This window comes from Balaenoptera borealis (genome assembly GCF_965194805.1).
Source record: "Balaenoptera borealis genome assembly, chromosome: 5".
Taxonomy (NCBI): Eukaryota; Metazoa; Chordata; class Mammalia; order Artiodactyla; family Balaenopteridae; genus Balaenoptera; species Balaenoptera borealis.
In genome coordinates this window covers 23,290,334-23,316,871 of record NC_138862.1, presented here as the reverse complement: position 1 = coordinate 23,316,871, position 26,538 = coordinate 23,290,334, and the positions used below count along the sequence as shown (strand labels likewise).

The 26,538-nt window shown below is 30.5% G+C and overlaps 1 protein-coding gene across 2 annotated transcripts in view; it reads left to right on the top strand.

The window, feature by feature from the left end:
• Positions 1–26,538, top strand: part of NCAM2 (neural cell adhesion molecule 2) — a 494,475-nt gene that overhangs the window by 451,992 nt on the left and 15,945 nt on the right. Inside the window, exon 16 of one of the 2 annotated variants that reach the window (XM_082391901.1) lies at positions 23,483–23,687. In XM_082391901.1, coding sequence (XP_082248027.1) covers positions 23,483–23,687 — 205 coding nt within the window. Of the gene's footprint in view, positions 1–1,930; positions 12,349–23,482; positions 23,688–26,538 lie in introns of those variants that run through there. The other variant, XM_082391902.1, reaches the window with a different exon arrangement.

Below are 26,538 nucleotides of genomic sequence, written 5' to 3'. Positions count from 1 at the left end.
TATATGGAGTTTAAAAGTTAATTTAGTTTTAATTTATGTTTTAAATAGCATGCATTGTAAACTGTCCAAATAAGGTTTACGGACTTTGAATTTAAAAACCCATTACTTATGTGCATTCAGATATATTTAACTCTTTGAGTAAAGCAGCAAGCTAAATCTAGAGTACATTTATTTGTTGGACTGAGGGACTATTTTTTAACAGTAGGCTTACCTTACATTCATATGTAATATATTCTATTGATAATAATGACTTTTCTATGTACTATCTTAGTGGACACCACATTTCTCCATAGTTCATGATTCTGATCTGAAAACTATTTTATGATTAATAATATTTTCCTTTCTTCACTTATTAAATGTGTTTATTTTGAAAGCTGCGTTCCTTGATTCACATAGAAACAGAGTGTGCAAAATCACAATTATGTTCTCTTTTGGAATATTCATACAGCATAATTCCATCTCATTTTATTTTATAAACAATGAAAATATTGGGTAGTGATGACAAATTAATTCTTGTAAAACTGATTACAAAACCATCTATGGAACTAGAGGCTGTTAAAATGATATTTATTGATTTGTTCTGTAATTTTAAGGACTAAAAATATTCCTAACTTAGTAGAATGAGTATAATCTAATGCTTTAAAAAATTCTTGGAGATAAAATGACTCTGAAAAAAATTTTCATCATTTCTTTTGGCTTTAGGACATGTGTAATATTGTTTGTTTTAACCAAAAACAAAACAAAACCCTTAGTAAATTGCTTCCTTTTTCTTCTCTTGTTACTATGAATTGAAAACATGTCTAAGTTTAACATAGACTCTCATTATAATTTGATGGAAAATAATTGCATCCATACCAAGAAGTGACATAGATCACCACCAATAAATATATTGCTAAAATTTTTCAGTTAATTTTAATTTTAATAGACTTTTTTGATTATACTTATAATGAACAGTAGAGTAAAATTATTTTGATAGCATTCAACTCTAGTTCCAGCAAGACTAATATACCCTTTCATCTCCAAATAACTCAACATGAACGGAAAACAAAACATTCAAGTGCATGGCAAATACTAAAATGCTTTCTTAAGGTTATGATTGTTTTAGAATTTAAATTAAAGAAATTTTAAAACAATGGTGAAATTGAAGTTCAGTTAATTGGGAAGAACTTCATTTTAACTATCTGAAAATCTCAGTCAAATTTAAATACTAATGATACATGCAAAACAATATTTATTTGGTTTAGTACATAATGTGAAAGTAAATTTCTGTAAATTATTTTCATGATCTTTGTTTCTCAAAATTATTTTAAATGAGCAACAATAACATATGTCTAGAGTATGCCTATGGCCAGTTGAGTTAATGTTCCTTGCTTTTATTCTTTTGAAAATTTTCACTGTGTGAACTTGTCATTTTCAATTATATTTCTTGGTACTTCATTCATTATTAAAAATATAACTACTTTTATTAAATATGTTTTATAGGAAAATATGATAGCAAAAAAAAAAAAAAAAAAACTAGCAGCAAACATTGCAGAATATGATGAGCTCATTTAAGTAACAGTGTGAATTTACCAGTAGCACAGTGGAATGACTGGTGACCTTTCTCTAATAATTTGTATCTTCATTAAAAAATATTTAAGATGTTCACATTTAAGTAATCAATGATAGAACTGAGTTATGTTTTTAATATGTGACAACTATTTAGAAGCGTTTTATACTAGATTTTTTAAATTCTTTGTCTTGTATCAAAATAATTTTTTGTAGGTAATTAGTGATGGCTTTGTGTACATCTTGTATTAATTATTTTCTCTTTTTTTCTTTCCTACTGTCACTTTTTTCTTTTCCTTTATTTTCATGTTTGTAACTCTATTCTTTATTCCTTAATTATTTTATTCTTGTTCTACTTTCAAAAATAATTTTCATCATGCAGATAAATGCTGTGAAGCGAATAAAGGTGAAAATGGAAGCCAGTCATGGCAGCTGAATGCTGCTGGGTTTTCTTTCATTATAGCCATAAGTTTGTCTTGCATGTTTTAATGTTGTTACATCATATATTTCCTTTTATTCCCTGCAAATTTACAAGGCTAATCTAAAATTATAATAAAATATTTTCTAAGGTCCAACTAATTATGCACTTATCCTTACCCATGAATAGTTAGCCTTTTTTCCCTTCCCCAAATTGTTGACCTTTAAAGTAGATAATTTGTCAGAAAATCACAGAAGGAAACTGAACCAGGATTGTTTCTTCCAAGTACTAGTTCACAGCGTAACTTGTTACATTCTAAATTTTTCTGTAATTTCTAAAGTTGAGCTTATTAAATATCATGTCACTTTTATTTGGAACTTAAGCGTTTGCTATATCTAATCTTTCATTTGATTATTTTACAAATATAACTCAATATCCATGGCCATACATTGTATAAGTAGAAATTTTGTTATGTAGAATTGTGGATCTTTTATATTGGTTTGGATTGTTATATTTTAAATGTAAGTTTCCAACTTTATAAAACATTTATAATATTTCATTGTGTTTACCATTTATATAAAATATAAACCTGATAACTTTTATTATATTAGGTGTGTATCCAATTGTGCTGCCTTATTTTCTTTTTATTGACTTAAAATGTCATAAGGAATAAAAGTGAAATGGAGTTTTTTTTCTTCAATTTGAAAACCAATTTTTAAAAATCCAAATTTTTTTTTTCATTAAGTGAAAATATCTTCTGCAGTTGCCCCAAAATAAATAAAAATTAAGTTTGAATATGTTTAAAAAGTTGCACCCTGTGCACTAGATTGGAATTGTGTTTTGAGGTGGCATCAAGTATTCGTGTTCTAACAATATGTATACGTATTTATTACTTTTTCCTGGACACCTGAGTCAATTTCTTTGCAAGGATCAGAGAGAGAAGTAAATATTTTAGCTACTACTTTCAAGAAGAGGAAATTGAGATGAGAAGGGGGTATTACTAGATTCCAGCTCTCAGAGGAGATTCCTCTGGATTTGAGGGAGTAACATGAGTAAATGATTTTTGTTTTCACGTTTTCATTCATCACAAAATGAGAAAAGAGTGTTTTGTGCTTTTTACTCCCAACCACATGCTAGCAAGTGATTCTTACTACTCACTTAGGACAATTAGCAGGCAATCAGATTTATATATATTAACAAGAGTGACTGTAACTTACATGGTAAATCAAATGATTGGTTTCTGGGCTTTGAGATTCATTCATCAAAATCAATTTGTTTGGTTGCATGAAAGTATTCTGTCTTTAAAGAAATACCTGCAGGATCCTATCATGTAAGATCTAAAGATAGACCTGCCTTTGGTAGCCTGTTTTCTGTAATTTATCTTTTCCATACTCTTTGCTGTCCACTGCTGTACTTTTTTCTTCTGAGCTAACAACAGACCTGTAGAATGCAGAAGTGACCCATTCACAGATTAAACACACTTCTTTCTCCCTTGCTGAGACAAAGGGATTTCCCAATTCCAATTTTTGCAGTGTGGAGATTTAACCTATTTATTGGGAATGTTTGATTTTTAAAATTAAAAGAGCCAATGTTCTGTTTATTGAAGAACTAATTATAATCGCATACTACACTCCATGATTGTATATCACATTCCATGAGTTAGGATAAGACTTGTAGATATGTTGATTACTAACATGTAACAAGTGCTGGGAAAGAAAGGAGTTCCAATAACACTTCCATGAACAATTTTTCCCATTCATTATAACCTGACTGGATCTCTCCAATAAATTGTAAATATTTCCATGAGAAAGTCATAGAAATTATCTTGATTTAGTTCATGATTACAAAATACTTTTGTGAAGAACATGTAATATGTCTTTAGTAAGATAACAGAGTTGATTTTTATTTGAAATTTTATATTCTATGACTCAAAGTCACCAATAGTGATAAGAAGAACACTCAGTCTGGTTTGAATGATACCTAGACTGACATTTGGACAGTTCAGAAAAGAGCCTAAAATTGACATTCTAATATCTTAGCAGAATTATTTACACTTAATGAGTGGTTCATTTAGATTTTTTAAACATCTAAGTACAGATCAAGATATTAATCCTAAAATTAATGAGCTATATATCCTTTGGTTAAATGTTTATTCTTAGATTAACAGTTATTTTACAGTTCTAAGATAGGCAAAAATTTTAAAAAATTCTCAGACATCTTAAAATAATCGACTCTGTGCTTTGTCTTACGTCTATAAGAAACAGGAAAGCACAAAACTATAAACAATTCAGCTATTGCCTTTCAAAAAATGAAACCTTAGAGATTGTAAATTACCTTCTTGGATTTTTTTTTTTTATATCTTAATAATATGTAAGTGTTGCTGAATTATCTTTTTTATTACTTGAGCTTTACTCTTGTTATATGCAACCATAAAGTCTAACTGACAGCACATTTTTGTCTAATTGATGTCTGCTGTAGGTCTAAGTAAATGTGACTGGTAAGCAGGGCATAAAAATTCTCCCTAGTATCATCCAATAATTCTTTTTCATCCAGTGGATTTTTAAATAAAATTCTGTCTGAAATGTGTAAATATGAACTTGTGTGTAAGGTGAGTTTTGTTATCCATTGTGTATAATCAGAAATATGTACCTATGTTTATTGATGTGTATATCTTATCATCCAATGTTAAAATCATTTTAAAAGTTTGTTTTGACCATATTATACCAGTGGTAAAGTTAGGTTGATTTGCTTATGCATAATCGCCATTATCTGCATGTGAAGTATCATGATTAATTTTTTATGTAAATCTGAAATCTCCTTTTTTCTTCTCCCAATTTTTCAAAGTCTATCTTCTTTTCTCCATTTATCCTTCAGCCTTACATGTCTCTCTATCCCAATTCAGACTCTAATTATTTATCATATAGCTCTAAGGCCCATCAAACCACATTTTAGATATGCTAACAGATTAAGTCTAGGAGGTAGTAGTAAAATCTTCTTTCCTATGAAATTTTTTCTTACATGGAAGAACCTTAAGTAAATTGTCATTTTTATTTTTCTGTCCCAATACTATTATTCATTGGGAATAAGTAGATTTTGTAAACTCTATACCCATATTCTTTCCCAAACCATCATGCAAGTGTACATATGTGAATCAATTACTGGTAGACAAGAACAAGATTGAAACACTTAAAGACTTGCTTCATTTTTCTTAAAAAATTTTTTTCCTTTTTTTTTCTTAGCCTAAAATACCTCAAGTGTTTAACAATTTTAAATAAATAAATAAATTCTAGACATTTGATTAACATTATATATGTCAATTACATAAACAAATAATTGCACAAATAATTTTATTGCAGATAATTTTGACTTTTTAAGTATTCAGCATTTCTTTTAAAATTAATAATTAAAATTACAACTATGCATAGTAGTTCATAGGTTATACAATTTGGGTTAATTTGAAAATCATTATACAACAAACATTTTCTATTTAAGAATTCCCATTAATTATATTTAATTTAAATTAAAACTTAAATAAGGAAAGTTCCACAATGTTTTCAAGTCTGGACAGTTGGATTTACGGTTATTCATTTATATTGAACAAAATAGAATATGCAAGGGAGAATTAGGCCAGGTACTTTTGGATCTGGATGAGTACTTTCAGATACATGAAAAGTATTTTATTTATTCATATGGCATACCTACACTAAGAATGAAGGAATAAAATTTTTAGATTACAAATCATTTTAGATTACAAATCATTTTAGTAATTCAAGATGGATATTTACATCACCAATACAATAGTTAAGTGTGTTTGGACCTAGCTTTCAAAAATAGCTAATATTATATATAATATTTTCAGTTTATAGTAGTTAACTAAGAAATACCTCTAGTCATGTAAAGTTATCTGAAAATCTCCACCCATTTGTTTTTGCTTATGATATTAGCGGCATTAAGAGCTTTAAATAAATAAGCTGTTAGGACACTACCTAAATTAAATATTATCATTTATATATTTTTTAGCCCTTATGCATTAGGATTTCGCTCAATGAATAAAGATACAGGATCACTAAGTTCATACCTAAATGTGTCATTTTATGTATTTTATTATGGTTCAAATCTGTGAGGCACAATGTAATATCCTTTAAATCGCTTTTGAATAAGTACAAATTAAGTAGGCTTTCTCTTGGTTTTATACCCTTTCATTCTTCCTTCCAATCGTTTCTTCCTAATATTATCTCCCTCCCTCTCTCCTTCCCCCTATCCTCCCTCTCTCTCTTCCTTCCTCTCAATTTCTGGTCATGAATAAATACAATGCATTTCTTCTATTCTTTTTCTGTTAATCTCTGTTAAATTGTAAAATTTCAGAATTTGTGATATGTATATATGTCACAAAACCTTCAACAAGGCTAATGCGTTCAATGGGTAGCTTAAATTTATATATTTCAAATGATTAGCGATATGAATATCCTACAAATAGTGCTGAAATAATTTCAATATAAATTGAAATTGGTAAAAACTCTATATCTAAATTGGCTGATTATGTCATTTTTAAAAAGGAGTATTATTTAATCACTATCAACACTCAATGGTTAATCTTAGAATTCAGAAAATATTAACAGAGTACATTTTAGGTCTTAACTAAAGAAAAAGTATCTAATATCTAATTAACATATTCTTTTCCAAGTCACCATCTAAACTAGAGTATTTTTCTAGAGTTAACATTTTTAATGTTTAAAAGTGGTAGTATCTCTCTTTACTACATGGTGCTTAAAAACTTGTTGTAATACATAAAGATTATAAAAGTAAGCAGCATCTCAATATTTATGTAAGGGAGTGGATTCAGTAAGTATAAATCTAATTTAATTGTTCTGAAATAAAGCAGAGATGGGAGCTTAATATCAATTCTTTGTTTTCCAAATACCTTTAGTTTCTTTATCTTACCTGAGATTATGAACCAGATAAACATCTCTTGTAGTCATCCTCCCCTCCTTCATGGCTATTAACTAATTGGAAGCCTAAAATACTTGTCCCTAAATATTACAGAAAGAGTGGATTATTCTATAACATCAATTTTTAGCTACTATTTAGCAAAATTGAAAAACAAAATATCCAAGGAAAGCACATATGTTCAAAAGTTCTTTTAGTATATCTGAGGTGATTTGAACTGCAGAAGATGTCCTCATGCCTTTGTTAATAGACTATTATTTGACCTACTTTTTAAAGATATGCTCATTCAAGTGTAATTAAATTTTAAGTGTGAACCAATCTAATGTTGGTTGTATTAAGCCTAGATATATTGCAAAATTTCTTAATTTGTGTATGTTCAAATTAAATTCAGTTATTCTTTATCACTCCATTTTAAGTAATAGAAATATAGTTACACATTGCAAATATTGCATAATATTCATAGGTAGCATAATTTTAAATTATACCATCTTTATTTTATTTTATCTATGTACTAAATGGGACTACAAAATAAATCTCCAGCAAATCCTTTTCTTCCTTAAAAGCAAGCAATTAAAAATTACTGTTTTAAAGAACATCCATAATTCATGAATTTCTTTCAAGAATATTTTTATCTCACATCTTACATTGATTTTATGTGTAACACTTCTGTTTTAAAGTGACTATTGCTGATCATTTTAATTGCATTTGTTTTCATCATAGCTTATTTTCTTGAAATAAAATGTACGTTATATATGTATTGTCCTCAGTATCATCTCTTATTTAAAATCCCTGACATAATATCCAGCACTATGTGTAATCCTATGCATGAGTTTCATAGTATATTAAATGTCATTTTATTTTCTGTATTTCTGTGTCTCCATTGTTGTAATAAAGAAAACTGAGGAAAACCTTTGTTATATGTGTTTTCTTTATTACTGGTACAAACGTTTTCTGTCTTGTGTGTTTTCATTTCTAACTTGATCAGATTCAATATCTCAGTGTAATAAACATGTGATCATTGAGTGATTTCTCTTTCGGTTTAAATAATATATCATCAGCAGGCTCATATTGGAAAAATATTTTAGGAACAATACCAAATACTGTTACTTTTGTAGTAAACTAGTTCTAAGGTCTTCTTAGAAACTTTTGTTACTAGTGGAGACCATAATAATCAGATGATATCTTAATAAAACACATTAATATAGTTAATCATTTAAATAATGTAATAATTGGAGAGTAGTCTCCTTTGCCAGCAAAAATTTATGAAAGCAGACATAAATCCTTAAAGTGATTTTCTCCAATTCCTTTGGTTAACATATTACTATAATTCAGTTCGAGCACCATGAGAATAAAGTTGTAGAAAATCATTAAGATTCTCAGTTCATCCACAGCCAAAGTATGAAACAAAAATGGCTTCGGAAGTTTACAAATAATTACAATAATATGAAAACAGAGCAGCTTCTACTTTTTAACATGTACTGTGATACACATTGCATGGAATGCCTTAAGTGCAATATTTCATTTACTATGAAGTAGCATTTCTCCCATATTTTAGATGAGAAAAGTGAGACCTAAAGAGGTTGAGGAATTTACGTAGTGAAGAGTCACAGAACGGAGTTCCAGTGCCCTTTCTAAAACATCATATTACTTTGTGTTTGTTTGTTTTAGCGCTGAACCTGGGTTCAAATGATAATTCTTTTTTATCTTAAGATTTTTTTGATGTGGACCATTTTTAAAGCCTTTATTTAATTTGTTACAATATTACTTCTGTTTTATGTTTTGTTTTTTTTCTCCCTGAGGCATGGGGGATCTTAGCTCCCTGACAAGGGATTGAACCCGGACCCCTTGCAGTGGAAGGCAAAGTCTTAACCACTGGACTGCCAGGGACGTCCCTCCGATGATAATTCTTTAATAAGTAAATTATTCAGTTATTTTTTATAAAGTGAAAAAAAACTGGTGGTTTAGACATGAATATATATTTCTCTTTTACAAACACAGTCAAGTGTTGCATTGCCAGTTAAAAATTAAATAGTGTAGAAATTACAAAAGGGAAAATATTTGTTTTCAAGATTTGCATGATTTTAAGGCACACTTAATCTTCCTTACTCCAGAACAGCCCTCTCCCAAATGTATGTCTTAATATATATACCACCCATTAAAAATGTTTGCATACATTTCAAAGTGAAAATTTTCATATAATATCTGTATGTTGTTATAATATTGAACTTCTTTCAATTGATATGTTAGTTACAGAAGTTTTATATATTGGGAGAGAGAGAAAGGTAAGCTGATTTTTTCTGTTGTTCTTGTTTTTATTCTTCCTGAAGCTCCTTAACAATGATATGGTATCAAATGGGAACTATCTGGGGATGGTTGGAAATTTTCATGGTGACTGTCACAGTATTATATTACTTTGTTAGCTTTATATTACTTTGTTGTTTGGGGCCACTGTGAGGAAACTAAAGAGATTTGAGAAAATTTATTCTAATATTCTAATCAAACACCATGATTTTATTATATCAACAATCTGAGGATCAGAGAAGAAGAATGACTAGTCATTGACATAGTCAAGTAACTTACACCCTCAGTTTTCCTCATATGTTTGTTTTATCAAATTACACTGAATCAAAGAAGGCATACCTAAATCTCTTGTCTATCACTTATATGATCTTATATCTTTAACCTAGTTTCTTTGATTTCTTCTTGATTGAACCATAGAAAAAACTTTGTGGCAAAGGAAGGGCTGTGTATTCACCAACTACCATTCCTCTGAGTAGTCATGATACTTCTCTTAAGCAGCTGTTATGGTTCTCAGGTCAACTTGTACATATAGCTGCATTCCCAAGATCAGTGTAATAAACTCACAGTGAGTTTATAGCCTTCAAAGAATATCAAGTTAAATTTTATTATTTTCTGATTTTTGCACATTGCCTGAAAACCCTTTATAAAATGACTTTATTTATATTTTTGTGGAAATAAATGATATTTAATTAATATAAAATAATATTTTTAGTTACTATCTAATAAAAACCAAAATAAATATTTCCATTTCAGCATCTATCTTTTTCATTTTAAGAAATCATACTAAACAGTTCAATACATAATTTGCATAGTGGCTATATGCTTGCTTCTCTACTGATTTCTCATTTATTATTACAAAGAGAAATATTAAATTACTTTAAAAGTCCTATTAAAATGTAGCCTTTTTTTTCTGTTTAAATGTGGTTAAAACAAAACTAAAAATTATCTCTTCAAATTAGCATTTCTGTTTTGAAGAATCTCTGAATGACAAACTTCAATTTGCTGTTGTTTCTATATAATTTCACCACGGCTAAACTGGATATGTATGTTACATGGAAGATTAAATGCAAAACTCGCTGACGCTCTTGAAAAATGACAGGAAAAATATTCTACTTCTTGGTGCTTATTGGTGGAAAACAGAAAACAATTTATTGGATTTTCATATGCTATCCTGAGACTTATTGTTCCATCAAATGGCTCAGACATGAAGGAAAGTTTACTTAAGGAAATAGAAATATTTCTCTACAGCAGGGTCCAGTATGGTTCATTGGTGGATTTCTTCATACAGAAGCAGGTAGCTGAAAATAATTGACTTGCCTGTGTGTTACTCATAACTTAATATGTCATCTGTTTTTAATACTTATGAATATTGCACTTATGGACACTCTCAGTTGATTCAGGCACGTTAGCCAGTCCCGTGAAGATTTTAAAGATACTAACTTTGGTGGTTATTTTTGCTCTTAAATATGCTCTATTTTTTCGAGCAGTTCCAAGTGTGCACCAAAATTGAGAGGAATGTACAGAGTTCTTACATACTTCTAATCCCGATGTATGCATAACCTCCCACATTATTAACATGCAGAATGGTACATTTGTTACCATCAATGAATCTACATTGACACACCATTTTTACCCAGAGTTCATAATTTGCATTAAGGTTCACTCTTGGTGTTGCACATTCTGTGGGTTTTGATGAATGTATAATGACATGCATCCACCATTATAGTATCATACAAAATAGTTCCACTGCCCTAAAAATCCTCTGTGCTCTGCCTGCCTCTTTATCTCTCCCTCTCTCCTAATCCCTGGCAACCTCTGATCTTTATAACTGTCTTCATAATTTTGCTTTTTCCACAGTGTCATATAGTTGGAATCATACAGTAAGTAGTCTTTTCAGATTGGCTTGTTTCATTTAGTAATATGCCTTTAAAGTTCCTCCATGTCTTCTCATGATGTTATGGCTCATTTCTTTTTAGCATTGAATGATATTCCATTGCCCGGATGTCTCATGTTTTATCCATTCACCAAATGAATAATATCTTGCCTCTATTTTTCTTAAGTGAAAATCTACATTTCTACTTTATGGTTGATGGTATACAATATATTCATTCAGATGCAGTGGGTAATAATATATAAGTGGCCCTACATGTTTAGAATGTTTAGTTTTAATAATGTAACATAATTTTTTATTTAACCCCAATGCAGAAATTGAAGTTTCTAAGACACAATAAAGTGAGTGTGTAAAAACAGAAATTTTGTAAACCTCATGTTATAAATTCCTTAGAAAATAATACCATCCATATATTTGTTCACATTTTCCATTTATTGTCTTATACATTTATAAAATTCAAAGGTATGTATATTTAAGAATTTTATAATAAATAGATTAAACAGTTTGGAATTTCAACAAGCACTTTGTAAAATATCAGTTGTAGTTTAATCTTATATGGGTGTAATTCAATTTTGTAATATAGTCTTTAAGAAAAAAGTATTTTCTGTTTGTGCAGAGAAAATTTGATTTCCTTTTTTTTTAATATATGGAATAGCCTTTTAATATTAACAGAAAAAAATGAAATTGGCCAGTTAATGGTTGAAACAAGGACATAAAATTTAAACTATTCAGTTTTTAACACTGGCCAATATCTGTTTTGATCATATTCACTTCAATCTAAGAAGCTCCCTTTCCTATTAACCAATAAAAATTTCATTATCTTATGGGAAATAACTAAGTCAATTCCACCATAGCGAACTGAACATATACCATAAGATTTAAACTGCATATGGAGAAAGTATACAGTTAGTGAGGTGAGAATGAACTTCAAATGTATCAGTTTGAATAATTATCACATATAAAAATATTTTATATCTCGTTATCCCATTTTTTTGACAGGGTTTTGTGACAAGTGTTCTCCATTCCAACATACTTAGCAATTTGAAATGTCAGTGTAGATAAGAGCCTAGATATTCTGCTGTGCAAGGACTTTAGATATTTCACAATTTCCCACAATTTATAGTTGCACCAGATTTGTAACAACAATTATTAAAAACGTTCACTTCTAAGTTTTCAGCTATTTGAAACATTTATCAAAAAAGTGCTGTTATCTACAATACTATTTCTTTTTAGCCAACTTTTTTTTTAAATAACACAGTTTATTTTATTTTATTTCCTTTCTTACATTAAACTGTTACTTTACCTCATACTGAAATTTGACAAGGTTCTATCAACATTCCCATAGAAGAATAACAATTTTATATTCTGGATTATTCACTTTTTACAAGGAATTGTTTTAAAAACGACAGATACTAAAACCTTAAGGGGGATTGGGTGGATATTAAAAAAAATAAATAAAGGTGAAAATTATGAACCACTTGAAATGTCATTCCATTTAGAAGTATATAGAATCATTATACTAATTATAAATATATTTTATATAAATTTATAGTATTATACAGTGTCTATTTTTGAAATATATTAATAGACATAAATTGTCTAATGTTAATTTAATCACTAATCACATATAAGAGACTGAGTCTATTTCCTAGCTTCTTAAATCTAAACATCAAGCTGGGATTGACATGTCTACATGTATTATGGAAATGGGTATGGAATCAGAGACAGGGAAGACTGGACAGATATTTTACAGCCATAGCCCAGGCCTCTACCAGCTCGCTCCTAACCATTGCAACAGGCTCTATTTCCCTATGTATCTCTAGCAACACCCTACCGTCTTTTAGGAAAAGATCACAGTTAGGTTTTGTTGTTAGTGGCGTTTATTTATTTTGTTTTTGTTGATTTATTTATTTGTTTATTCAATTGCAGGGTCCATTCTTTTTAACCTCATCATTTATCACTTAATCAACATCCTCCACCAGTTACCCCCAATATCATATCTCTAATATCCATAAATATCTGTTAATTTCAAAATATACTGTATTATCTCATACATCTCCATGTTTGCTCACATCATGTTCTGGATGAAAGGGAGTTGTCATCAGATAGAAAGCTTCTTATTCTTCAACATCATCTTAGAATTTATCTTCTCTATCATGCCTTCCTTAACCACTAACCATCAACTTACATGCTTCTTCCACCTATTTGCTCAGGTCACATTATTTTTCACCACTAGGAAAGCATTCGACTGTACATGTCTTACTCACCCTTCTCAATATATTAAGAACTCCCTGAGAAGAGAGTCCTTTTCCTTTTTGTTATTTTATTCTCACAACTGCTTGACAAAGTTGTTTAATTACATTGTGATAAATTGAAGGGTGATTATATGTCTTTGACCAATTTATCCCTGGGCAAAAAGATCACTTTTGTAATATAAAGGACTAGATGATATTTTGAAAAGATATTTAACTTATAACCCCACCTTTGTAAACAAACATATATAGAAAAAGACACTTTTAGAAAAAAAGTATAGGGTTTTACAATTATTAATGTCATTTATATAATATACATGTTTATAATTCCCTTTCCATTACTAAACCAATTATCCTCACTTAGCTACTTTTTCTTCCCCCAAATCAGATATTTAGTTTAAAAAAAAGTCTGGATTATCAGTGCTACCTCCTGACCCCATCTTGTTCCAAAGAATACCTCTTAGTAGGGAGAAGTGACTTGAAGGGAAATTTTGTATTAACATTGTTTTTATATTAAAAAAATTAGGTATACATGTAAAATCATTTTGACAAAAAAATCAAAATGACTAGAGACTAGAGACACAGTAGTAAGGAATAGGTGAAGTAAAATGCAATCTTCACCCCATCCCCAAATAACAGGGTTGTATGAAAAGAAATTTGGAAGTAAGCAATAAACTGTCTACATCAATATTGTTTAACTGAGTACACACAGAAAAGACATGACCTCCTTTTTAAGATGTACCAAAAATAGCCTGAAGATTTTAAACATATATAAACATTAGCACAAGGCTTTATTGATATATCTGAATAATGTTGAAAAATTGTTGGTGAATTTTACTTATATCTTTTGAAATCTGAAAATTTAAATTCCTAAATGAATGTGTGGATACTACAAAGAGTTTTATCAAAGAACCAGAAAGCTAGAAAATCACATACAATGAACTTCCACATAAGTATTAATCTCCAGCATGACTTTAATAATTTGTTTCTAGATATCTAAAGAGCTCCAATGAACTCAATACATGTTCATTTAAAACACAGCTAATTACCTCTGCGTGATCCTAAAAACTAAAAATCCCTCAGACAGGTCACAAAGCACATATAAATTGATGTAATTACATATAAGTATGTAGTTTTCTCAAGATTCTAACAGTTTTGATTTTTAATATATTTTTTAAGATTTTTCATTTTACGGCTTCCCTGGTGGCACAGTGGTTAAGAATCCTGCCTGCCAATGCAGAAGACACAGGTTCGAGCCCTGTGTCGGGGAAGATGCCACAAGCCACGGAGCAACTAAGCCCGTGCGCCACAACTACTGAGCCTGCGCTCTAGAGCCTGCGAGCCACAACTACTGAAGCCCGCGCGCCTAGAGCCTGTGCTCCACAACAAGAGAAGCCCCCTCAATGCGAAACCCACTCGCAGCAACGAAGACACAACACAGCCAAAAAAAAAAAAAAAATTAAATTATAATAAAATAAAAGATTTTTCATTTTAATATTCGTTTCCCAAAATGCAATCCTTTATAAAAGACCCTGCAGTTTTCTCTTCACTAATGACAATACTCTTCACAGCCATCACAGATTTACAAGCATTATGTACTTTTTTCTTTAAACTGTTCACTGAAAAACATGTGAGATTACACATTGTACCCACACAGTTTTCATACAGTTAGTTCAGTAAGCAATTAAATATCTGAATAAAATGAACATAAATGCACTTAAAAATTTGCTAATAAGTGCATTTTGTCAGAAAGCTGAATGATGTAAATGCTTTATCTCATAAATACTATGAGTTGTCCAAAAGGAAACCGATATTTCAGAGTAAAAGATTTGAACACAAAGAAAGTACAGTCTTAATTTAGGAAGAAGACTTTGATCCACTCTGTAATAATCTTTTGAGAGTTTTAATCTCACTTTTTACTTAAATGAAGATGAATGTGCCTAAAATATTGTGCAAAATAACCACCACAATAAAAGTAACAATAAAGATAACCAAAAACCTAAAAATTAATGGTGAGCTAAAGAGGACAAAATGAATTACAGAAGAAAAGAATACCAAAATATAAATATGGATATTCTTGTCCCCAAACTGAGCAAAAGTCAATGTCACCTGTCAGAGACAATAAGAGCATTATGAATAATTATCTTTCTGTCATTCATTTTAACATCAGTCTTTCAAAGTTCAAAAAAAAAGATTTTAATTTGACATGTAGAAGTAAGGGAGGGACCAAAAAATAATTTATGATATGAATAATTAATAAATTAAAAAAGAATGATATTAAACTAAAATCTTCTTGAGTTCTGGTCACAGTGGAACGCACATCTAAAACTAGAAGAATGAAAATATACTTAAACCTTAGGCCTTAATGAAGTGTGTTTATCAAAAACAATAAAAAACACTTGTAAAATATAAACATGTATTTACAGTTATTTTATGCATCCTAGTTCATGTATGCTAGCAATATTCAAATATTTATATTTGCTAAAATCTAAGAAGGTTTTGGGTAAAAGAAGTTCTAATTTTTTTAAAAGAAGATACTATAAACAAATGGTGAGTAATGAGAGGTAGCTATAAACAAAGTGAGCATAAAGTAATATATGTACAGTGTCTTGGAATTCCCAAAGTACCCTTCATATATGATTCTCAAAGAATATTTTAGGGGCTTCCCTGGTGGCGCGGTGGTTGAGAATCTGCCTGCCAATGCAGGGAACACGGGTTCGAGCCCTGGGCTGGGAATATCCCACATGCCGCGGAGCAACTGGGCCCGTGAGCCACAAGTACTGAGCCTGCGCGTCTGGAGCCTGTGCTCCGCAACAAGAGAGGCCGCGATAGTGAGAGGCCCGCGCACCGCGATGAAGAGTGGCCCCCACCTGCCGCAACTGGAGAAAGCCCTCGTACAGAAACGAGGACCCAACACAGCCATAAATAAAAAAAAAAAAAAAAAAAAAAAAAAAAAAAAAAAAGAATATTTTAGCTAGGATACATGGGAATTGTTATCCACATTTCATCAGTAATGAAATGGAATAAAATTATAATTATGATTTCGATATATCCGATTGTAGTGTGTAGGCCACAAAATGAGTGAACAATACCACGGTAGAGATAAAAAATATTAGAATTTCCATCAATATTTATTTTATATCATTTTAATTTATTTTGGTATGTTTTGTAATTGTACGTTGCATTTTTTTCAAAGGATCGATACATTGTAAAATACTTTTAAAAGAAAACCACATATCATAGGAGGAGAGACTCAGTTTTTCTCTGGATTTATATGGGGAAGCAATAAAAAAAAAAGGGGCTCGGATTGGAGGAAGAATATAAACTCCAATCATAGTTACTCGAGTTTGTTGTTTGAATTTTTTAAACATTTTGGATTAATGGAAAATGATATAATCATCCTTGCTGATACAGTTTGCCATGATTTTCTCCTTCTTTCTATTTAATACAATTAAAGGGGCATTGACCAGACATTGGAAACCTCAGAAGTTCAAACATTTGTTTCAAACAAGCATGTTAAATATGAATGAAAATCGAATGGATCTTAGCACAGGGAGATCAGCTCGGTGCTTTGTGACCACCTAGAGGGATGGGATAGGGAGGGTGGGAGGAAGACGCAAGAGGGAGGGGATATGGGGATATAAGTATACGTATAGCTGATTCACTTTGTTATACAGCAGAAACTAACACAACAATGTAAAGCAATTATACTCTAATAAAGATGTTAAAAAAAATGGAATGGATCCATCAATTCAGGGATTAACAGCAGTCACTATAAATGCTGGAGACCCATGGTCATGACATAGAAGAAAAATGTGGTATGTGGAGAAATGGAAAGAGTGGGGCATTGCACTCAGTTTGTTATATCAGCAGTTTTCAACATTTCCCTCTTTAATAGTGAATTTTTTAACATGCTTGAATCAAAGTTTTCTTTGTTTTTTCTACTTGTGATTACACCTGCAGAAGTGATTTGTTGTTTCAAATATATAAAAATAGATACTTGGAATCATTTTTCTAAAAACCTAAAATACATAAATATGGCATTTCTATGAATATGCCTGATTCCTCATTTAGTATAACTGAGAGAAGACTATTAATCCTAAAAACAAATCATACCTAATTTAGGTTCTGTTTAGCAGGTCAAGTATTCCCCATAGGAAATAGAAAGTCTCATAAATGTGACTTTTCTCTACACAGCTCCTCAGGGTTGGAAAATATTATTTTCTTTCTTGACAAGTGGATTATGTCAAGGATTGTAAAGCCTGCAGCTTCATCTATGCTGGGGGAATATTGTGATTATACTTCATTTTCACTATCCCCACTGTTTTTAAAGCTGTAAAGTTTATCAAAATTTTAAAGCTTTTAAAAATATTTTTTTTCTGTTGACATAGTCTAGACCTTGGTCTCATTTCTACACTTTGGCTCTTTTTATTATATTTTCCTATTCTTTGTTGATTTGGGGGTTCCTAGGAAAAATATCACAGAACATTAATTTATCAATTTAAGATAATTTCCAAGTATGTAAGTGGCAAGTGATTTTGGAAAACAGCTGTCTAACATAACACAACAAGAAACTGTGAAATCTTTAGTTGGTTTTTAAATTAGTGCAATACATTTTCTTTTAAAAGTATGTGTTACTCTAGAGCGTACCTTTTATAGTGCATGGAGATTACCATAATTTTAGAAGCTCTTACTATTAAATCTAGGCCCTTCTTAATCTAAAAATCTTACCCTTTTATTCCTTTGTTGTGTTTTGGGGAATCCAATGAATGAAATTAAATTTGGGGAACTTATGCTTCATAAGTCAAATGGGACTTAAATAGCTGTATGATAAGCCCAAAGACGTATGTTAATTTTTAACTTATTTTAGTATGTTATCAGGAAACCCCTCTAATACTGCACTAATTTTGTAGCACTCAATAAATGTTTGTGAAGCCTAAGTGAATAAATAGTCCTTTAAAAAAGTAATGAAACTGTGTAGACACAAAAGTCTTTAGATAACCCAGATGTTTGATTTTAAAGTAGTTGAGTGGCTGACCATCACTGCTTAGATGGAGCTCAAATGCAGAAACTGTCTACTTCATCTTTCCACATAGGATGAACCATACGTGTGTATAGATTTATACCTAGATTTTCCAGAAATCATTTGATATTTGAAAATGTGTTACACTAGGCAGAATGAAGGAAGAATGTATAAACAGGGGACAAATAGACCTACCTCTATTGTGGAAGGGTATAGTATCTAGTTAATGTCATGATGAAGACCAAAAACGGCTTTTCTTGTTATCTTTTATACACTTAAACTCACTGTATTTAGCAATATCGCTTATGAAAATAACTGCCACTATTTTGGGAGCAACAACCAAATCTCCATTTTAGGATGCTTTAAATTAAGAAAAAAGTTTTTTCTCCGTATCTTTATCACAACTTTCCACATCTAAAAGTAATTCTCAAACTATAGAAAAAGAGTTAACTAAAAAACTGAACTACTTAAGGAGTCAGAAACAATGCTACTTTTATAAATTGTAGTGGTTTTTGAAAAACTAGTATAAACATAGTATATTTCATGGAAAATTAATGCAGTGTTTTAGCAATGAGTTAATTTCTACAACAGAAACATGAAAACACATGCATACGATGGATTTGAAATGAAGTTTTTTTTTCTTATTTTCTTGTTTTGATTTTATATTTTGATGACTGTTAAATTGCAAGTACATAAAGCTCTGGGGCTACATACTGGTTTAGTTAGCCAATTTTTAAATTTCACAGTGTGGGAGGTACAGATTGGAAGGAGATTGTAAAAACTCATTTAGACTGATTCTCATGTTTACTTTCAATAATATGTACCTAAAAATAGATGTTTAAATTTTTGATTCCTAAATTATTTATTCTTATTCAATTCTAATATGAAATCCCTTTTCAAAAGAGCAATACAAAAGATCACTAAAATAGAAGCTGAAAATAAGAATTCAAGAAAAATACATAAAAGCAAGAAATAATTAGTTGCATAATTATACCTCATTTAAATAGTTGTTTTTCCACTAGTTGTATATGAAAAAATGGATATTGACATTTTTATGCAAGCAAATTATACATTTTAATTTAGTCAATAAATTTTATTTTTATCTTTTGATTATTTGAAGCTGAGTATCCAGTACAAAATGTTGACTTGAACACAGGTATAAAACCAGGGAATTCCCTGGTGGTCTAGTGGTTAGGACTTGGCACTTTCACTCTTGTGGTCCAGGTTCAACTCCTAGCTAGGGAACTAAGATCCCAGAAGCCATGTGGTGAGGCCAATATATTTATATAGAACTGGAAGCTAAATAGTCTTCATTTGTACAGATCTAATATTAAGGGTATTAAGGGTTGTCTTGTGACTTAGGTCACTGTACTCTCTGGACCTCATTTTTCTTATCTAGAAGATAGACCTGAAAATATTTTTGTTTAGGTAATGGACTTTAATAAAAATTATATCATAAAACACGTGTAAGTATTCTGGGAAACTGAAAAGATTAATTTAAAATCCTTTAAAAAATAAATTAATTAAATAAATAAAATCCTTTAAATGATTTCTATGCTCAGTTTCAATTTGTTAAGTAATTAAAACCACAATTTACTTATAAAGAAAGATTTTTTTGTATGTTATTGAGGAAATAAATCATTGCTAGTCCCCAAATCCTAGTGATGTAATGTTACACATGATTATGACTTTGTGAAAAGTCCAAAGACAAATAAATGAACTTTCACAGTAGATTAAATTGGTGTCAAAAGAAAAAAAGAACAGAAAATTTAGCTTTTATAGTTATTATAGCCTAACTTCATGGGATATGAGAATGTATGAGCATTTAAATACATTCTTAAGCTGAAATATTTTTAAAAAATCTTTCAAAAAAAACGTAATTAAATATTTATAACATAAACCTATTCGACGTCCATGCCTATTCTATGCAATGACAAAAATATGTTTGGTTTTTCATAAAAAATAACTTCTAGTAATCTTCCAAGATTGTAATCTTGCTTGTTAAGATTGTTAAGAAGATATAATATTGTTTCTCTAGAAAAAAGTAATAGCTATTTTAGCGTCAATAGTCCCTTACTATAAGGTGCTTTACACATATAATGTTTCTAAGAGCTTTTTCTAACTTGGGAATGGAGCAGATCAATATACTGGTTTAATGCTAAAAAGGTCACGAATAAAATATTTATCATTTAAAAGCTAACTAGCTAAAACTAAGTCATTTTTTAAAACAGTGATCTTTTTCTCAGGAGAATAATCAATGCTTAACAAGAGATTCTGAAGGTCGCTGATGAAGAAATATATTTACTGGACTAATTTAACTTTAAATGGTCTATTTTTTTAACCAAAATCTCATTTCGCTAGAATTTTGTAATAATAATAATAATAATATAGTAATAATAATAATACTCGTTAAATTTTTACTTAGTGTTAGGCAAAAGTGTTCGAGGTGTTAAATACATTATTATATTCACAAAAATCTTTCCAACAACCTCATGACTTAGTTTGTGGTGGCTGTTTTCCTAATTGTCCCCATTTCAATAAAGAGGCACCTCAGTCTTAGAGAAAAGTTAAATGACTCAACCAAGGATATATAGGAGTAAGTGATGGAACCAGGATTTTCTGACACCAGATCCAGTACATTTAAATACAAAGCAAGAGTCTTCACATTTTAAAAAGGTAAATGGGGATTTATATATTGGGACAGATATATCATAACTGAGTTGTGGGATTTATTGTCTAGAACTATGTTTGCATGTGAGAGGAACCTAAATGAAGTAAGAAAGAAGTGATTAAAGTTCAAATGTCATTTGACTCAATATATCCAGATGGGCTAAAGCTCAACTGGAGATGTATTTTTCTACTATTCTTGTCTGAGCTTTGGTTGTTGAATCATGTGAAGTACATCCAAAAGAATTACTTATGAACACTGTAAAACATATTTTTGCTTTACATATAATCAAAGATATTTCATAGCTGAGTTGTCTTCATTATATTGTAATAATATATTCAGATGAGAATCATTTATATTTGAAAAAGGATAATGGAAGAAAATGCATAAAATGATTTTTTAAATCACTAGAAGAAATCCTGGTGTGCTTGATACATTATTTTTATAGCAGGAGGCACTAGATTTTTTTTAAATTGTGCATATAGATACATCTTTGAAAATTATTAAATAATATTTAGAATCTCATTGTCCGTTTGTATATTGGAACTTCGCATAAAAAATGATACTAAATTTCCATGGCTGAAAAATATTTTTGTTTCTCTAGTCTTTCTTTAAAATGGGTTCATGTGATAACAGTTCTGTGGAAGCTAATAATTTCTCTGGATATGAGCTAGGCAATTTTTCTACACTAAAACCATCTAAATATCATGTTAAACTTTGATAGGGGAAGGAGATTCTGAAAATGGCATGAAAATTTTTTTTCCTCCACAACTGTCATGTGTTTATCACTTGTTTCTCATTATCGGAAATAAAATAATTATAACCAAAATCACACTTTTCTTGGGCATGTGAGTTCCAAGTTTTTTGATTCAGTGCTTAAAGAGTTCTTACGTGCAACATCATGGGGACACTGTAGAATATCTGTGTTCTAGCACAGGTGAAGAACAAAGTTGCCTGGGTAAGTGCCAGGCACCATGTAACAAATAGAATGATTTTTATTAATCTATCTGCAAGCTCTGAGAGTGTTAAGAAATATAAATAACATGTATTTCCTGGAAAAAAGTAAAATAAGTTTAGACATTAGACTCAGAAAAATAAACTAGGATTCAGACAGGTGTGACATATTCAAGACTGGCCTGTTAGTGGAAGATTCAACATAAGGACAGTTATATCAGTTCCTTTGGATCACAATTTCTTCAGTCATGATTAAAATATATTGGACCTAACTTTAAAAATATGACTTACAAAATCTTTGTTTTACATATACATTTTTTTTGGAAGTGGTTTTCTCAAAACTCAAAGTTGCATCTCTCCCTGTATCTGTCACTTGCATTGCACACCACTCACAGGCTGAGCATGTGATTATGATGCTGAGTGAAAATTATATTTTATGATTAAAAATGATAATTATAATTTTATAATGTTACATAAGCAAATTTTAACATGATCATGTTGATCATTTTAACAATTCTATAAAATTGTCATATAATTCTCTTTTTTCCCTCTAGATAACACAGTATCACCAGTTTAATCCTGTGTCTTTCCATTGTGCTCACTTTCCTATCTGCATTGTTATAGTTGTGTAATCTACCCTCATATTCGACTACAGGCATATAACGTTTGATTCATTTTTGCTGTCCTAGCCACTCTTGCCATTTTTACTCTGTCAGTCAGCCTATTCCACCCTATTCTCCATCACCTCTTTCATGAATTCCATGACTTTTGGAATTTCCTGCAACCATATGTCACAGAAAAGTGGCTCCCATCTTCCCCTACCTTTTCATGATATGACTTCAGAAAGGTCATAATTACCACAACTCTGTTAAAGTTTGCTTCTAGTCTAATACGATTTGTTAAAATATTAACTGGAAAAATACAAGTAAACCATTTTTTCTGAAATGATGATTTTTAAAATATTTCTAGGCAGATATTTTAAAGAGCATTCTCTGTCAAAGCAAAGTGCTCCAGCATCATTTGCAAGCCCAAGTCTTAAAACTAAAATGATTCCATAAAGAGCATTTATTTAACACTTCTCTTACAGGAGTTTTGACTATAATTTTTCTTTTAACAAAGTGATGATCTATTAATGGCTCTGAATTTCTGATAGAGTACAGTTAGGGTTATGATAAAATATTCATTATCTTCCCCAAAGGTAATCAAGAAGTATATTGGAAAGAAGAGTTACTTAGGGTGATTTTTCTAAAGAAAGTTTGTAAGAAATATTTCAAATCCTTATCATGTCAGTTGCTTAAAACATTGTTTGAAAACCAGACAATAGCTCCCAGCAATCATGAAATTGAAGTATGCTAATGAAGATATTTTTTCCTGTCTCTTAAGTTGAATATTTCTCAGATAAGATTATTTCTTTTTTTAAATAACTGTATAATCTTTTCTAATCTGGAGTTTAATAAAATTATTTTCTTTTATTTTTAAGACACACTTTTTAATGGTCTTGGGCTTGGAGCGGTCATTGGTCTGGGAGTCGCTGCACTCTTGTTAATTCTTGTGGTAACAGACGTCAGCTGCTTCTTTATTCGACAATGTGGGTTATTGATGTGCATCACCAGGAGAATGTGTGGGAAGAAAAGTGGCTCCAGTGGTAAAAGTAAAGAACTTGAAGAAGGAAAAGCTGCATACCTGTGAGTATCAGACATCTGCATCAAAGTAATGATAGACTCTTTGTATATCACTACAAAGAGCTCAAAATTTATGTTTTCTTCATGCAAAAATTAGAGTGAAATGCAAAAAGCTTTCCATATTAGCATCATCTTCAAAAGTTCTCTTATGTTCCTATCAGACAACCCACACTATTCCAGGCAACTCCCCCTGCCCCAGGCAACTAATAATCTGATTTTTTTTATCATAGATAATTTTTAGCTCTTATAAAGCTTGATATAGTTTCCTACAATGTGTATTTTTTTGTCTGCCTTCTTTCACTCAGCATAATGTTTTAGAATTCATTCATGATGTTCTGTGTGTCAACAATTCATTTCATTTTATTGTTGAGTCATTTCTATTCATTTTTGATACATACATTTGAGCGTGTATGGTCTCATACATTATTTTCTAGGCTTAAGGATATAGGAGAATCCATTTTGCATTGCCACATTGTTTTGTTTTGTTTTTATATTTTTATTTTTGGTTTTGTTTCTCCAAAGCCCATTTCAGTCTTTCTAGGCAATTTGTCTATGACCATTTTTCATGGATATTCTGTAAGGAATATTTTCACTTCATGGGATAATAACTTAGTATACATTTTCAATTAAAAAATTACATTAAATATTACAGTCAAAATGTCACCTGCTTACTTGTTGGACACAGCACATAGCAAAGAACAAACAGAAATTAGGCTCTACTTCATGCTTGAAAGAGATATTAATGTATGACATAGTAAATATAGTGGAAACAATTCACTATTCAATATCTCTTGCTTTCCTCGTAAAAACATATTGTACTTCCTAATAACTCGCTGTACTTTTAGATTGTCTTGTTAACTAAATAAACATATCACCAAATTTAGTTTTAGTTACTTTTTCACATATCAAGAAAACAATGTACTATGTAACATAATTATACATATATACATATGATATATATATGCACACATTGACTCAAAACTGAATTTTATATATCTTCATTCTTGCTTTGTTATTAACTAAATGGAATAAATACTAGGTAACAAGCACTTCTATACAATCTAGGGATAAAGTGGTGAACAAAACAAACAAGAACTTTGTTCACATGGAATTCATGTTTCAATGTAGGAAGACAGATAATCAACACTAAAATTGAAAATGTCTGGTAGTGATAAGCACTAAGAAAAATGAAAAACAGAATGACAATTGTCACTAGAGGTTGGGTCATTAAAGACCTCTCCAGGGAGGTGAAACTTAGGCTGAAGAGTGAGTGATAAAGAGCCAGAAATATAATGATCAAGGGGAGGAACGTTCTAAGCAATGTAACAATAAATACAAAGGCCATTAAGTCAGGAATGAGCTTGTTACTTAAAGGCCAAATGGATCTGAGTGGAATGAGGCAGGGAAAGAGAGTGGTACCGATCAGGTGGGAGAATTACCTGAGTACAAAAGTATTAAATCTTCTTGGTCAAAGTAAGGAAATATTTTTAAAATAGAAAGTGACTAAAAGTTTTTTTTTTTTTACGGTTTATTTAGCTGCTTGTGAAGAAGGATTACTGGAGGGTTGGTAGGTGAAAAGGAAAGATTTGGAATCAGGGAGACTGGGTAGGAGAATCTTGAAATATTCCAGGTAGAAAATGATGGTCTTCTGTACCAAGCCAGTAGTACTATAGGCATATAAAAGTGTATAGCACCCAAATATAGATGAGGTAGAGTCAAGTACTGCTGACGGATTCAACTTTGGGATGAAAGAAAGAGAGAAATCAAAAAGGACCTTCACTTTTTTGTCTTAATTAATTACAGGGTTGTTGATGACCACGTGCAAAAAAATGAGGTACATCTAAGTTCTGCTGTTTGTTTTTATTTGACTTTATTAATTGGTAATTTATCCACCAACACTTGTGTTTGTAATTCCTGCCAAGTTTAATTAACCTTAAAGACTTGGAAAGATGAAAACACATGGTTCATTCCATGCTTGTTGTCTATCATAGGTTTTTAAATCACAATTTCCTCTGCCTTAGGAAAACAGTTTTCAACTCTTCTTCAAAAATTCATTATTCAAATTGGAAAAAATATATATAAAACCTCAATGAGAAATAGGACATAATTGATTTGATTAATTGGATATATACTAGCTTCTAAATATGACCCCAAGCATTCTAAGACTAGTCCTTTCATGTTATCACAAGTTATAAGACTGTGTAGATTTCTTACAAAACACATTAATTAAACACTTAGAGCATTCTTATTTAAAGAACGTTATATTGCAGGAAAAAAGAGAAATTAAAGTCAATGGCATACAGGACGGCATTTTGTAAAGTCCTAGAATATTCCATTATTTGGCTTTCAATGTAAATTAACATTTATCTTGAATTCTCATAGTTTATGTTATAAAATGGTTAAAGATTACTATTTTACCAAACTTTATGTATACCCTTATTTACCCAAGCATTAATTTGCAATAGCAAATATTTATTGAACACCTAGATAACCAGGCACTATCTAAGCTCCAGAGATACAACTGTGAGGAAGCAAACTAGTCCCTGCCATCATCTAGTTACTGTGATGGGAAACACATTTCGATTAAAAAACAATCAAATGGATAAATAAATAAGAAATTTCTGTTGTAAATACTACTTTTCAAAAAAGAATGAATTGACTTAATCAGACTTAGCTGAGCAAGTTGTGAAAGAACTAAAATATAAAAAAGAATAGGAAGTAACTAGTCAAGTGTGTGTGTGTGTGTGTGTGTGTGTAAATGGCTTTTCAGCATGCAGAAAGAGGGATACATAGCTCTGGCCCCCTTTACTGCCACATGGGAGAAGGGAAATACTGAACTCGAGTCCGCTCTAAC